We start from the raw sequence: 14,687 nt of genomic DNA, 5'->3' as shown, positions 1-14,687 counted from the left end.
AATATTTAGTTGGAGGAGATTTCTGCTCATCCAGTGCTGAATGTTGGATAAACAGTCTGATAATTTAGCAACAGTGGAAGAGTCAAGCAAAGTGGTGGAGAGGTAGAGCTGGGTGTTGTCAGCATACATGTGAATACTAACTCTTGTTTTTGGATGATGTCACTGAGAGGCAGCATGTAGATAAGAAAAAGGAGGGACCAAGGATAGATCCTTGGGGGACACCAGAGGTAACGATGCGGGAGCAGGAAGAGAAGCCATTGCAAGAAATACTCTGACTATGATTAGATAAGAATGGAACCAGGTGAGAGCAGTCCCACCCAGTTGGACGACAGTGGAAAGACGTTGGAGGAGGATGTTGTGGTCAACCGTGTCAAAGGCTGCAGACAGCTGGAGAAGGACGCGAGGGAAAGTCCACCTTTGTCCCAGTCACATAGGATGTCACTTGTGACTTCAAGAGCTGTTTCGTTACCGTGGCAGGGGCAGAAACCTGATGGAGGGATTCAAGCATGGAGTTCCGGGAAAGATGGAAACAGATTTGGGAGGCAACAACACATCCAAGGACTTTGGAGAGGAAAGGGAAGTCGGAGATGGGACGGTAGTTTGCAAGGGCAGTGGGGTCAGGAGCTTTTTCAGTAGAGGAGTAATGACGGCACAATTAAGAGACAGGGACAACACCTGAAGAGAGAGAGAACTGTTCACAATATTGGCTAACGTGGAGACTAGGAGGAAAAATTGGATGGTCAGCAGTTTAGAGAGAATTGGATCGAGGGAGCAGGAGGTGGGTCTCGTGGACAAGGTGAGCTGAGAGAGGGGCATGAGGAGAAATAAGAGAAAGACTAGAGAAAGAGCAAATTCAGGGCTAGGGCTGGGGGGGAGCATTCTATGGAGTTTAGCCAGGTGGGCTATTGGAAGGGAGGGATGCGGCAGGGGACCGGAGGGTCTCGATCTTCGTGACAACGAAGTTCGTGAGCTTCTTGCACTTATTGTTGTACAGCAGTGGTGACACTTTAAAGGTACTTAATTAGCTGCAAAATGCTTTGGGTGTCCTATAATTGTAAAAGGCACTATAGAAATGAAAATCTATCTTTCATAGTTCCCATTTTCATAACAATGATGTAATGGTAATCTTGAGTACAATGTTATCCCTGGTGATTGACACAAACACAACGTGCAAGAGCTTAAGAGTGTTGAGGAAGGAGAAGTTAGACGGGTGTTAAGAGTGCTTCCTTTTTTTTTGTTAAATTATTGTGTGTTAAAACTGGAAAAAGATTCCGTAGATACTGGAACTTTGTGCCTGTTTTAAAAAGAGGTCATCAGAAGGTCTTTTGGACTGAGCTTGAAATCAAACAGTTACTGGAAGGTACCTGTCTTCAGATAGTTATTCAGCAGGGTTTTTTTGACTTGGGGAAAGATGTTTACAAAGAAGTGACAGGTCAAGATTTATAGGGGTCAGGAAGCTTAACTCTTGTGACATTGTTTTCAGTTTCACTTTGGACAGTGAGTTGGTGATGTGGACAATGTTAAAAAGACAGTTGGAGAAAACTTGCCAAAGGAGCAAACCCCACCTCAGTCTGTTCCAGCTCTTTGAAAAGTCTTCCAACTTTTCCATCACTTTGAGAAGCAAGTGTAAGAAACTGCCTGAAACCCCTGTTGCTGCATTTTTCCTGGAAAGCCTGCCCAAACTGATCATCTTCACCTGACAAGAACTGTTCTAGGAAGATCCCAGTGATAGCTGTCTACCCATATTTGGGATGCCAAACCAAAACAAAGGACAACTGACATCTTTCCATATCTTGTGTGTGTGTGTGTGTGTGTGTGTGTGTGTCTCCAAGGCAAAAGGGGGACTTTCATATGTCAGTCTGTGTGTTAATGCTCTACATCGTTACTGGTTAAGACTTGTTTTATAATAAACTGATAATTTGGTTGTTTATTAAAGAAACCTGGTTGGTGTGTTTTATTCTGGGATAAAAAAAAGTCTATGATTAACCGTATCGTTAACTGGGAAAAATTTAAATATATGTTGTGACCTGTGGGGAAGTGGAATTAGAAAAACAGTGCACTCCTCCCACCTCGGACATAACATGGGAAAGGAGGTTGTGTATCTCCTGTGTCCAGCCAAAGTCCCTCCTTCAACCAGCACAGTTTTTTAAAAAGAAAAGGGAAACTGGTCACTCACCTTATTTGCTGTTTTGGAATCTTACTGTGCGTAAATTGACTGCTGCATTTACCTATCTTGTAACCGAGACTCTATTCCAAAATTTTTAATAGGCTGTGAGGTGCTTTGGGATGCTGCGTTAACGTGAAAGGTGCTATATAAATGCTAGTTGTTCTGACCATGTTGGATATGTCCCTGAGGTAAAGGAAGTAGTCCCAAGGTTATAGTGACTGGAAGTATATTGTGTGAATGGAGCAAAGCTCACGCCCGGGACTTACCATGGACTATTGATCATGCATGAAGAGATAAGCTGTTCCAATAGAAAAATCTTTTTTTTCCCATTCATTCTTGGGATGTGGACATCGCTGGCAAGGCCAGCATTTATTGTCCATCCCTAATTGCCCTTGAGAAGATGGTGGTGAGCTGCCTTCTTGAACCACTGCAGTTAGTGTGGTGTAGGTACACCCACAGTGCTGTTAGGGAGGGAGTTCCAGAATTCTGGCGCTGGACCAATGAAGGAATGGCCGATTTATGTCTAAGTCGGGATAGTGTGTGTGAGTTGGAGGTGCTGGTGTTCCCATGTGTCTGCTGCCCTTGTCCTTCTGGGTGCTGGAGGTGGCAGGTTTGGAAGGTGCTATATCGTAAATCCCTGGGGGTGCCCATTTGGAGGAGATGTAAATAACATCAGCATGGTAGCAGGAGAACTTGACAGATTAAACTCTGTGTAGGAATGTAACATACTCTGGGTTCCAAGTGGGCTGAAGGCAGCAAAGCTGGGCCAGTCCCTGGAAACCCCAGAAGTAACTGATGTCGTCATAGAGCTTCCTGAGGTAAACATTACTTCTCCAAATCACGGAGGTGAAAGTCCAAAAAAAAGCTTAAAATGTCAAGCCAAATAAATTCCACTGGTCAGATGGTGCACACTCGTGCTTTGAGAGATTGGGCATTAAGGTGCAAGGGTATACCCGAACCTGGGCAAACTGCAGATAAAGGAAACTAAATTGATCCCATGTGTTAGAGAGGCTCAGTGACTCAGATACTTCAAAACTAGTCTTAGCCTGTGACAATTCGGCCAAACAAATACCTCCTGGGTGGTGCCCTAGATAAAGATTGGTTGGGTTGGGGAGGAAGGAGGAGTAATTGACCTACATGTAAGATGCTTTGAAAAATTCTATTTTCAGGGTGGTTTCCTACGTGTATGTCTATGGGTGGCTTCAGAATCATCCAGGTCCAAGTGAATGTGGTTTGTTGTTTTTGAACACCTTTTGGCCCTGTTTCTCGTGAATTTGCCACAGGTTTTCCAAGGAGTGGCCTGGTTTGGCGAGCTTCAGCCCTCTGAGGCCAGGGCATGTTGCTTCCTTATACAGAGCTTTTCTGTCAAGTTCTTACACCCGCAAGCCTTTTAGATACAGTTGATTTCTTTACCGCAGTCTTAGTGAGTGTGTTTCCAACTAGAAACTTTGTCACTGCATGCAGTAATCCATAAACAACATGTATTAGATGGCAGCCTGCCACACATGATTGTGTTGCAGGCCATAACTTATCAGGTGGGGTTGTGGCAAGGGATGTGCCATATAGTTGAAGTCACATGACGTTCTCGGTGACTGTGGTGCATTTTCCCTCCCCATCCTTCTCGATCTGTCTGCAGCCTCTGACACCGTTCACCACACCATCCTCCTCTTTCCCTGCATTCCAGGAAGGGGTTTTCAGTGCAACACGAGCTGTGGCATATCAGGCTTTCAGTGCATGCTGGGTCCCACAGTTTCTTTTTTTTTTAAAGAGATATTAAAGGGGTAATTCTGGATGGCATTGCCCATGATTTGCTGACGGTTCATTTAGTGGTTGGGAAATTATGGGCAGCGCACCCCAAAGCATCTGTTACATGTTCACTAGATTGACAAAGGTTCATTAAGTTGATTCCTGGGATCGGAGGGCTGTCCTACGAGGAGAGATTGAGTAGGATAGGCCTATATTCTCTGGAGTTTAGCAGAATGAGAGGTGATCTCATTGAAATGTGTAAAATTCATTGAGAGCTTGAGAGGGTAAATGTCGAGAGGTTGTTCCCTCGGGCTGGAGAGTCTAGAACCATGGGTCATTGCCTCGTGGCCATTTAGGACAGAGAGAAAAAGAAATTTCTTCATTCAAAGGGTTGTTAAGCTTTCAAATTCTCTACCCCAGAGGGCTCAGTCGTTGAGTATGCTCAAGGCTGAGACAGACAAATTTTTGGGGTCTTGGGGAATCAAGGGAGTGGGCGGGAAAGTCAAGTGAGGTAGATGTTCAGCCATGATCTTACTGAATGGAGGAGCAGGTGCGAAGGGCCGAATGACCTACCCCTGTAATTATGGTTTATGTTCCCAGTGGATGAAACACAGACTCAAAATTCCTGTTATAGCTGTCGTGTTTCCCAAATCCAAAACTAGACTGTTGATGGGATAGGGACAGAAACGTGAGTTCGGACAGGTACTTTGCCAGTGCCGGCGTCTATTTTTAAAAGCCTTCCCTTTCGATGTGATAAATCACAAACACAAGTGGAGCAGGTTGAATGCCAATTTACAGATGACAGATTCATGGGGCTGGATTTTGTTCTCCCCCAGGCAGCGGGTTCTGTGGCGGGGGGAGGCCTGAAGATGGCTCCGGATCTCTGCCAGGAGGGTCCAGCCCGATCCTCCCGGTGGCGGTGAGGTTCCGGGGCAGCCCCCACCGCGCCCCCCCCCCCCCCCCCCCCACCCGCCGCTGGGTGATGGGACCACAATTTAAATATGCAAATGAATAAAATTAATAAATTTAAATAAACTTACCTGCGATCTTGAGATCACAGCGGCCGGCACTCCTGTGCCTTCAGATCCCTGTCCGGGGAAACGAGGCGCCACGCTGGTGGGGAGGTAAATTGTCAGTAGGAGATGGTGGGAAGGGTTGAACCTTAAACTCTGTGCAGTTTGTCGGGGGAAAGGTCGGATGTAAAAGCTAAGTGTTTTTGCAGGGGGAAGGGCAAATAGTTATTGTAATTGATATTGGGGGATGGGAAAGGGGTGTTAGAAATCTATTTATTTAATTTTGGGGGGTAGGATTTTAAAAATGTAAATTGGGTGGTAGGGTTGGCTGCCCTTTAAAAATGGCACCAGGGCCTGCGCACTGGCAGCTGATCCCATTGCCGGGGATGGACAGACTGCCCCCTCCACCGGATTGCTGGGGGGTGCAGGCTGCCCCGGCTATTTAAACGAGCCAGCACGCTTAAGATCGCTGTGGCCCGCACGGACAGGCTGCCATTTTTTAAGCTCAGCTCTTAAAATCCAGTCGGTGGTGTGTGGTTTGCATTTGGTTTTGGTGGTTTCTGGACAGCTCTTTGAAAAACTGGACTTGTACAGTCCCAAACCCACACCAGCAGCATCTTCCATTTATAAGAATCTTAATTGTAGTAAAATGTTCCAAGGTGCTTCATAGGAACGTTATCTAACAGAATTGGACAAGTGACCGAAAACTTGGCCAAAGAGGTAGGTTTTTAAGGAAAATCTGAAAGGAAGGAAAGTGAGGCAGAGAGATTTATGGAGGGAATTCCCCAGTGCAGGGCCTCCATTGGTGGTGCAATTAAAATTGGGGATGAACAAGTGGCCAGAATTGGAGCAGCGCAGAAATCTTGGAGGGTTGTATGGCTGAAGGAGGTTGCTACAATAGACGGGGCAAACCTATGGATTTGAAGATGAGGATGAGAATTGTAAAACTGAGGCCTTGCCAATGTAGGTCAGCGAGCAGGGGGGATGATGGGTGAACAGGACTTGGGGCGAGTTAGGATCTGTGCAGCAGTGTTTGGATGTGCTCAAGTTTATAGAGCAGACCAGTAACAACCTCTGTATGAGTGGGTGATGCTTCTAATAAGAAGGAGGTTGTGTGCGGAGAGCAGATTAATGCAGCGGGCACTAGCAGCAGATATTTGGTGCTAGAAAATAATGTTCTTGTGGCCTTGGATCAGATCTCTCTGACAGAATGGGAATACTGGTCACAACATTTCCTGGAGAAGAGGGGCTGTTGATTGAAGCTGACAGTTGATTTCACTCTCATCCAAGCTGTACTTTCTTTTACAGTTAACACCAGCTCACTGGAAAAACTGGGTGATTATCGTGCCAGCGTTGAATGTCCTTTATTTGCTTTTTCTCTCACTTTTTTTTTCATTTTGTTCCTCCTCGTGGCAGCCTGGCTAAGAGGCTGACAGACACTTTTCCCTAGGCTTCTAGGCTCTATCCTAACTCGCACCAAACCCTGTTCGCCCATCACCCCTGTTAAAGATGCTATATGAATGCAGATTGTTGGTGTTTCCCAAGAGCTGACCTGGCCCCTGTAGGTTCAGAGTTTGGTTGCTGGCGGCTGCCACACAGTGTTTGTTGCAGTACAACACGGGCAAGCTGGCTCAACCAGGTACAAGGTGGTTATTGGAATTTGATTTCTTTCTTCTCCCACCTTGTCAAAACGGAACTATCTTCATCTTCAGAGTTAGAAAAAAGTTTTAAATAATTTGAATCCCATTTTACGTCAAAATTAAAGACAGATTTGCTTTTCTATGGCATCACCACTGCTCTCAAACATGCTTCACACTGAGTCAATTACTTTGGAGTGAAGTGACTGTGTTCTGTAGGTAAATGCACAGCAAGATCCCACAAATAGCAACCCAACAAATGAGCAGTTGATCCATTCCTGGAGCTGTTGGTTTGGAACTTGTTTGAGATGGTGTTCCCTCTCTCCATTAAACGATGCCCAGTAGATTGTATAGAGGTCAGGGGTAATATGGTAATGCTGCTCGTTAATGGCCAACACTCTGTGCTACAGAGAAGCACTGGGTCAGTTGTGCACCATATTGACAAACACATAGACTGCAACTGTATATAAACCTCACCCAGATATAAACTTAACAAAGAAGTGGAGTTTTGTGAGTTAAAACTATGTGAAAGCTGTAAATCTGAGTGTCATCACTAAGGTTTGGTTTGATGATTCTCACTGTCCTGCTGTCGTGTCTTCTGTGGGCGTATTTTGCTGCAGGTCGGTCTGTACAAGGAGTTCTCATTGTTCCCTACGTGTTTCAGCACGGCCTGTGGTGCTCGAGGGGGGAGGGTCTGGAGGTTTTGGGTTTGTAATTGAGCTGTTGGGAAAAACAAAGACTAGAATTCTAAAATGAGATCATCCTTACAGAACATGGCAAACCGAGCTGAGTATGCTCAGTCGGTCAGAATTTTTTAGCTGCTGTACCCAGCATCACTTTTACAAAAATAGCCCCGACTTAAAACCACAAAGGAAAGTCCTCGTCTTTATGTGAAAAGGTCATGGGTTTAAGCCTCACTCCAGAGTTCTGAGCTCATATTCTAGACTGACACTGTGTAGTTTTGATGAGCAATTATCGTTCACACACCTTACAACAGGGGTGACTGAATAGCAAGCGGGAAGTGGAACCCAGGCTGATATCTCCCAACCCTCCCAGCCTATTGTAGCCCAGCTACTGTCATCCAGCTGAGACCAGGGAGCTCAGTGCTGTCTCCATTTAGGGCACGTGGATGAGGAATAAGAAAGAGAGACTTGCAATTATATAGCACCTTTTACAACCTTGGGTCATTCCAATGCATTTCACAGCCAATGAACTACTTTTGAAGCATAGCCACTACTATAGCATAGGGAAACACAGAATCAGTTTGAGCACAGCCAGATGCAATGCAATTTGATAATCAATAAATGATCTATATTTTTTTAGTTATGTAGGGCTGGGGCATAAATATTGGCCAGATTGCCTGGGGGAACTCCCCTGCTGTGGAATCTTTAACTTCCACCTGAGAGAACAGGAGGGGCCTCCATTTAACACTTCATCCAGAAGACAGTATCTCTGACAGTGCAGTACTCCCTCAGTACTGGCACTGGAAGAGTCGGCCTCATGTCTCTCGAGTAGGATTTGAACCCATGGCCTTCTGACTCTGAGGCAAGCCTGCTACCCACAGAGCCACTGCTGATACTGAGGGAGCTTCTGTGCTCGACACTGACAGAAAGTTGAGGAGTGTGGTGGGAGGAAGCATTCCATCCATGTAATTGCGTGATGTGACATCTCTGTCCCTGTAGTGAACTTGAAGATTTACAGAACCCTGGAATTAATAACAAGTAACTACAATCAGAACAGCATCCAGTGTTATTTTGCTTGTAATAAAAGCAAAATACTGCAGATGCTGGAATTACTCAGCAGGTTAGACAGCATCTGTGGAGAGAGAAGCAGAATTACCATTTCAGATCTGTGACTTTTTGGAGGTGAGTCACTTACTGCAAAATACTCAGTCTTTGGCCTGCTCTCATAGCCACAGTATTTCTGTCAATGATTGGCTGAGGATGGATAATGATATGGTCATGTGGATGCCACATGGGGTTAGGAATTATATAAAGAAAAAAAATAACTCTTTCAACACATGGGACCCTGGTTCTTAGAAGGATTGGAGGTAATATCCGTCTATTGTACTCACTGCCTTGTAAGTGCTTGCAATAAATTTCACACGAACATTAAATATTTGATGCACTGTTTCGTTGAACTGATTTACCAGTGAAGTTGATGGAGGCCAGCGGAGTGCTGATCCATGGTTACTTTGTACATGTTGCTCACTCCATTTGCTCTCTCCCTGACAGGTACTTTCAGTCTCTGGTGTCATCCGAAATTTGAGGACCGCTGCCAGTCTGTGGTCGAGTTCATCGAAAGGGCCATCATGCATTCCAAAAATGGGAAATTTCTGTATTTTCTACGCTCACGGGTTCCTGGTAAGTTTGTGTCTCCCTGCTTTTCTTTGGATTTTTTTAAAGCACTGCTTTGTGTAACCTTTGAAGTCCCTTTGACTTCCAGGGGAGGGCTACAGCTGTGCCCGGGGTTGTGCTTTCAGTCAGAGTTGGTCCGGGTGCAGCCACTGAGCCAGAACATTCCTGGGATCTGGCAATTCCTTGCCTTCCTGTGTCCTTCCTAACTTCTGTTGTTCCTTCATCTTCTGTTTGTGGGATCTTGCTGTGTGGAAAATGGCTGCCACATACGTCTTAATCTATAGTTTAATCTTTATGCATGAGGCACTGCAAACCCTGTATTAAAAAAAGTAAGCAATATCTGGAAGGAAGGGGGAGAGAGTGAGTCCTTGACTCAGTAAAGTGTAAGTGGTTTTGAATGAGAAATTGGTTCTTGTTTAACCTGTTGTCATTAATGTTAACTGGAGTAATCGAGCTCCACCAAACATCACTCATTTTATATATTTTAAGCTTTGTGCCTCTGTTGATGTCAGTACTCTCTGATTTTCAACAGCTGTAAGGCTGCTAGCAGTGAATATCCTGGCATTTTGCAAGAGCTGATTAGTATCAAACTCGACTTAAATTTATTAAAACTGAGTCAAGCGCACCAAGAGTGCAACATCTTCGGGAATATTACTAGTCCCGCATTGCCGGCCTTTAATTGTGCTGATAACTGACCTCGTGATATTCTACCTTCCCTAGGAGCAGGATAGAGTGAAGGAAGGAATGGAGGTGAGCTTGCGAGTGACAGGCTATGAGCCTTTTTTTTCTTTCTCAATACCCCCGAGCATGGCAAGCTCAAGGGATGTCCCATTAATCATTTGTTTCGTTCAATTTGGATGCTGCTATTAAATCTGTGACAGCCTGGTATTTCTGCTTGGTTGCGCTGTTTTTTTCAACAACCAAAATCAGCAAAACCAGCGCAAAATATCAAGGACAAGTTCCGTCCAATGCAAATTGAGTTGCCACAATGTATTGTGCTAGATTAAGAAAAATATTGTGCTGGAAGCTGGCCCCACTCACAAAACCCCCCTCCCCCCTTAACCCCCTCCACCCCTCCACCCCTCACACCCTCACCCACACTCCCCCTCCCCCTCCCCAATGAATTAATCACCATGCAAATTTCTGCTAATTGCACCTGTTTGTGGACTTTTGGGAGGCTTTTTTTTTAAAAAGCTTTTTTTGTTTTCGGTGCATTTTGTTTTTAGATGTTTTTAAAAGTCATTTTCAGTTATTTAAAATGCGGTTACTCACAGAAGGTGGACTGGACTCACTAATTAAAATGTTTAATTTTTGTGATGAGCACAATTTACAGCTCCATTAATAAACCAGCACTAGGTTATCACTCTTAAATGTATCAAGAGATACTTGTAATGCAAAATAAAGATACGTTCTAAAATGCTGCCTGATTGCAATGATGCGGGGAAGATTTTGGTCATATGCAAATAAATTTGAGCATAAACTTGACCAAAACAACCACTTTGCAAAACTGGTGCAATTACCGCCATCGATTGAGTCCAAAGTGGAAATTCTGGTCAATAAGGCTTTCTTTCATGCACCGGTATTTTTGGCTAAGTGTTGGATACCAGGGGTTGCTCTTTTTGAAGGAAGCTCCCACAATGAACCTCCATCCAGAGTTTGCAGCATCTTGTTTGATGCTCTTCTTCTCATCAACTCCCAAACTCACCTCTGACCCCCGCCCAACAAAACCAAAATCTAAATGATCTCATTAAAAGCATGCTGTACATCAGAGGTGTTCCCTCCCTACCCCCTGTCCCCGCCACTCAATGGTATTGTCAGGTTTGGGAAAGATTGTGTCATTCATTAAACACCTTGGGACTTAGTTAAAGGTGTTTTTTAATTTCAAATTATCATGAGGCTATTTAGCCCCATTGAGTCTGTTCCATTATTCAAATATATCATGGCTGAACTTTATCTTAACTTGGTTCCATGTTAGGCAAGGGTACTGTCATACTCTGTCTTTAACTTTTTGAGTTGACCCTCACTCCATCCCCCAATCTCCCCCATCCTCAACAGCTTTTTGGGGAAGGGAGTTCCAGATTTCCACTCCCCTTTGTGTGAAGACATACTTCCTGACATCACTCCTGAGCAGCCTAGGTCTAATTTTAAGGTTCTGCCCCCACCCCAGTTCGGGACTCCCCCCACATTCCCCTGCCCCCAGGCCCAGCATCAGAGGTGGGGTAGATAGAGAGAAACTACTTATCAAATTGTTTAAGCATATTACATCACCAATAAATTTTCTGTACTTGAGGGAATACAAGACCGGTCAATGTAACCTGTCCTCATAATTTAACCTCCATTAGCCGGAGTTTCAGTTTGCTGACTGAGTGTAAATCACGAATAGAGCTGCATTCTCTGATGACTGCATTGTTTGAATTAAAAAGAATTAAAGGTTCACAGAGGACCAAGTGAGAATAGTAATGAATATCCGATTTGGACCTCATTTTGTGCGATTATCAATCCTGATCGGGCAACTCCTCTGTGTGAAGCTAACTTTAACGGTGTGTATTTTCCTGGTCCTCTCCTCTGGGCTGGGTACTGCACCTCAGGCAGGGGCCTTTTCTCCAGGCCTCTGCAAATACTGCTCTTTGGTCAACTGAGCTCAGCTGAAGAGCTGTAAAAGAATGAAAGAGTTGAATTTCTATAGCACCTTTCACGATCTAATGATGTCCCAAAGCACTTTAGAGCCAATGATGTATTTTTGAAGTAATGTAATGCAGGAAATGCAGCAGCCAATTTGCACACAGCAAGCTCCCACAAAGAGCAATATGATAATGAGCGGATAATCTGTTGTTTTCTTTTTAGTGATGTTGATTGAGGGATAAGTATTGAAACAGGGCAGTAGGAGGGTCACAATTGTACTCAGTGCCCTGGGCCTAGGGAGGAGAGAAATCAGGAAGGCTTCCTATGCTATTGCTGCCTGGTGACACTGGCTGGAAAATGTGATTGGACAATGGGTGAGGGTAAGCTTCTGGCTCTGTAGTGCCTCCCAGGTGCAAATAGCTCGCTGTCACACATTGTACAGTCTCTTGCACAAAGAGGAGTTAGAGTAGCTCTCTGATGATTACTGGTACCCTTGGAAACCATACTGTAATGGGAATCCAAACCTTCAGGGGAGGAGAGGGGAAAAAAGGCCTTTCCTTGATATTAAGAAAAGACTCTGCACTGACTGTCTTGTGAAATCTGCCGTTAACCACAGAGCTACAGGAAGCTGCCACTGCCTCATCTTCAGGTCTGTCAGAAGCAACTGCACCTTAAAACTAAATTTCAAACAGCCTTCTCTGAACTTGCAGCAGCAAGTTTGATACCCAGTCTAAAACCGTTTAGATTTTCTTTGACTAATTTCTTTGAAATACTGCTCAGCCACACATCACCTCCAGTCTTTGTTTTTACTATCAATGTTAACTCTCTGAGAACTGAGCTCGTTCTGTTTTGCTAATTGTACTGAAACTTTTAAAGTATGAATATGACACATGTACAGATATCGAGCAAACAAAGTCTTACCCCTTTGTGAGTTTCAATAGGCCAGGTCTCGCTGTCCCAGTCGTTCAGTTTGATGTTTAAATTTCTCATCCTTGTTTCCAAATCTCCCCCCCCGCCATGAACTTGCCCCTCCCTCTCTCTGTTACTTCTTCCAGCCTTCTGAGATCTCTGTGCTGTCCAAATTCTGGCCTCTCAAGAATCTCCAATTTTAATCGCTCCACCATTGGTGGCTGTGCCTTCAGCTGCCTGGGCCCTGAGCTCTGGAATTCCCTCCCAAACCTCTCCACCTTTAAAAAGCTCCTTAAATCCTGTCTCTTTGACCAATCTTTTGGTTACTTGTTGTGATATCTCCTTAAGTGGCTCAGGGTTGAATTTTGTTGACTAACACTCCTGTGAAGTGCCTTGGGATGTTAAGGGTGCTAATAAAAATTTCAGCGGTAGTTGTTTTGATGGTTCCGTGGCTCTATTAGAGTGGGGGGCGTGTCTTCCGATCTCGTCATTCTACCAGAGGGTATTTATCCTGCTTCCACCGCCCAAAAATGGATGCTCCCAAATTTCCAGGTCAGTGTCAGTCTTAGAGGGGCCGTTTCCCCCCCCCCCCCCTCCACACGCCGTTTCCCCCCCCTCCACAAGCCGTTTCCCGCCCCTCTACACGCCGTTTCCCCCCCCTCTACACGCCGTTTCCCCCCCCCTCTACACGCCGTTTCCCCCCCCCTCTACACGCCGTTTCCCCCCCCTCTACACGCCGTTTCCCCCCCCCTCTACACGCCGTTTCCCCCCCCCTCTACACGCCGTTTCCCCCCCCCTCTACACGCCGTTTCCCCCCCCCTCTACACGCCGTTTCCCCCCCCCTCTACACGCCGTTTCCCCCCCCCTCTACACGCCGTTTCCTCCCCCCTCTACACGCCGTTTCCTCCCCCCTCCACACGCCGTTTCCTCCCCCCTCCACACGCCGTTTCCCCCCCCCTCCACACGCCGTTTCCCCCCCCCTCCACACGCCGTTTCCCCCCCCCTCCACACGCCGTTTCCCCCCCCCTCCACACGCCGTTTCCCCCCCCCTCCACACGCCGTTTTCCCCCCCCTCCACACGCCGTTTTCCCCCCCCTCCACACGCCGTTTTCCCCCCCCTCCACACGCCGTTTTCCCCCCCCTCCACACGCCGTTTTCCCCCCCCCCCACACGCCGTTTTCCCCCCCCCCCACACGCCGTTTTCCCCCCCCCCCACACGCCGTTTTCCCCCCCCTCCACACGCCGTTTTCCCCCCCCTCCACACGCCGTTTTCCCCCCCCTCCACACGCCGTTTTCCCCCCCCTCCACACGCCGTTTTCCCCCCCCTCCACACGCCGTTTTCCCCCCCCTCCACACGCCGTTTTCCCCCCCCTCCACACGCCGTTTTCCCCCCCCTCCACACGCCGTTTTCCCCCCCCTCCACACGCCGTTTTCCCCCCCCTCCACACGCCGTTTTCCCCCCCCTCCACACGCCGTTTTCCCCCCCCTCCACACGCCGTTTTCCCCCCCCTCCACACGCCGTTTTCCCCCCCCTCCACACGCCGTTTTCCCCCCCCTCCACACGCCGTTTTCCCCCCCCCTCCACACGCCGTTTTCCCCCCCCCTCCACACGCCGTTTTCCCCCCCCCTCCACACGCCGTTTTCCCCCCCCCTCCACACGCCGTTTTCCCCCCCCTCCACACGCCGTTTTCCCCCCCCTCCACACGCCGTTTTCCCCCCCCTCCACACGCCGTTTTCCCCCCCCTCCACACGCCGTTTTCCCCCCCCTCCACACGCCGTTTTCCCCCCCCTCCACACGCCGTTTTCCCCCCCCTCCACACGCCGTTTTCCCCCCCCTCCACACGCCGTTTTCCCCCCCCTCCACACGCCGTTTTCCCCCCCCTCCACACGCCGTTTTCCCCCCCCTCCACACGCCGTTTTCCCCCCCCTCCACACGCCGTTTTCCCCCCCCTCCACACGCCGTTTTCCCCCCCCTCCACACGCCGTTTTCCCCCCCCTCCACACGCCGTTTTCCCCCCCCTCCACACGCCGTTTTCCCCCCCCTCCACACGCCGTTTTCCCCCCCCTCCACACGCCGTTTTCCCCCCCCTCCACACGCCGTTTTCCCCCCCCTCCACACGCCGTTTTCCCCCCCCTCCACACGCCGTTTTCCCCCCCCTCCACACGCCGTTTTCCCCCCCCTCCACACGCCGTTTTCCCCCCCCTCCACACGCCGTTTTCCCCCCCCTCCACACGC

At 47.6% G+C, this 14,687-nt stretch overlaps 1 protein-coding gene across 2 annotated transcripts in view; it reads left to right on the top strand.

Moving 5' to 3' along the window:
* Positions 1-14,687, top strand: part of socs7 (suppressor of cytokine signaling 7) — a 70,981-nt gene that overhangs the window by 42,662 nt on the left and 13,632 nt on the right. For both annotated transcript variants that reach the window (XM_068013578.1, XM_068013577.1), the window contains one exon: positions 8,798-8,926. In XM_068013578.1, the coding sequence (XP_067869679.1) occupies positions 8,798-8,926 (129 nt within the window). The remainder of the gene's footprint in view (positions 1-8,797; positions 8,927-14,687) is intronic.

The sequence above is a fragment of the Heterodontus francisci genome, chromosome 33 (assembly GCF_036365525.1).
Source record: "Heterodontus francisci isolate sHetFra1 chromosome 33, sHetFra1.hap1, whole genome shotgun sequence".
In the NCBI taxonomy this organism is placed as follows: domain Eukaryota; kingdom Metazoa; phylum Chordata; class Chondrichthyes; order Heterodontiformes; family Heterodontidae; genus Heterodontus; species Heterodontus francisci.
This window is presented reverse-complemented; position numbering and strand designations above follow the sequence as displayed.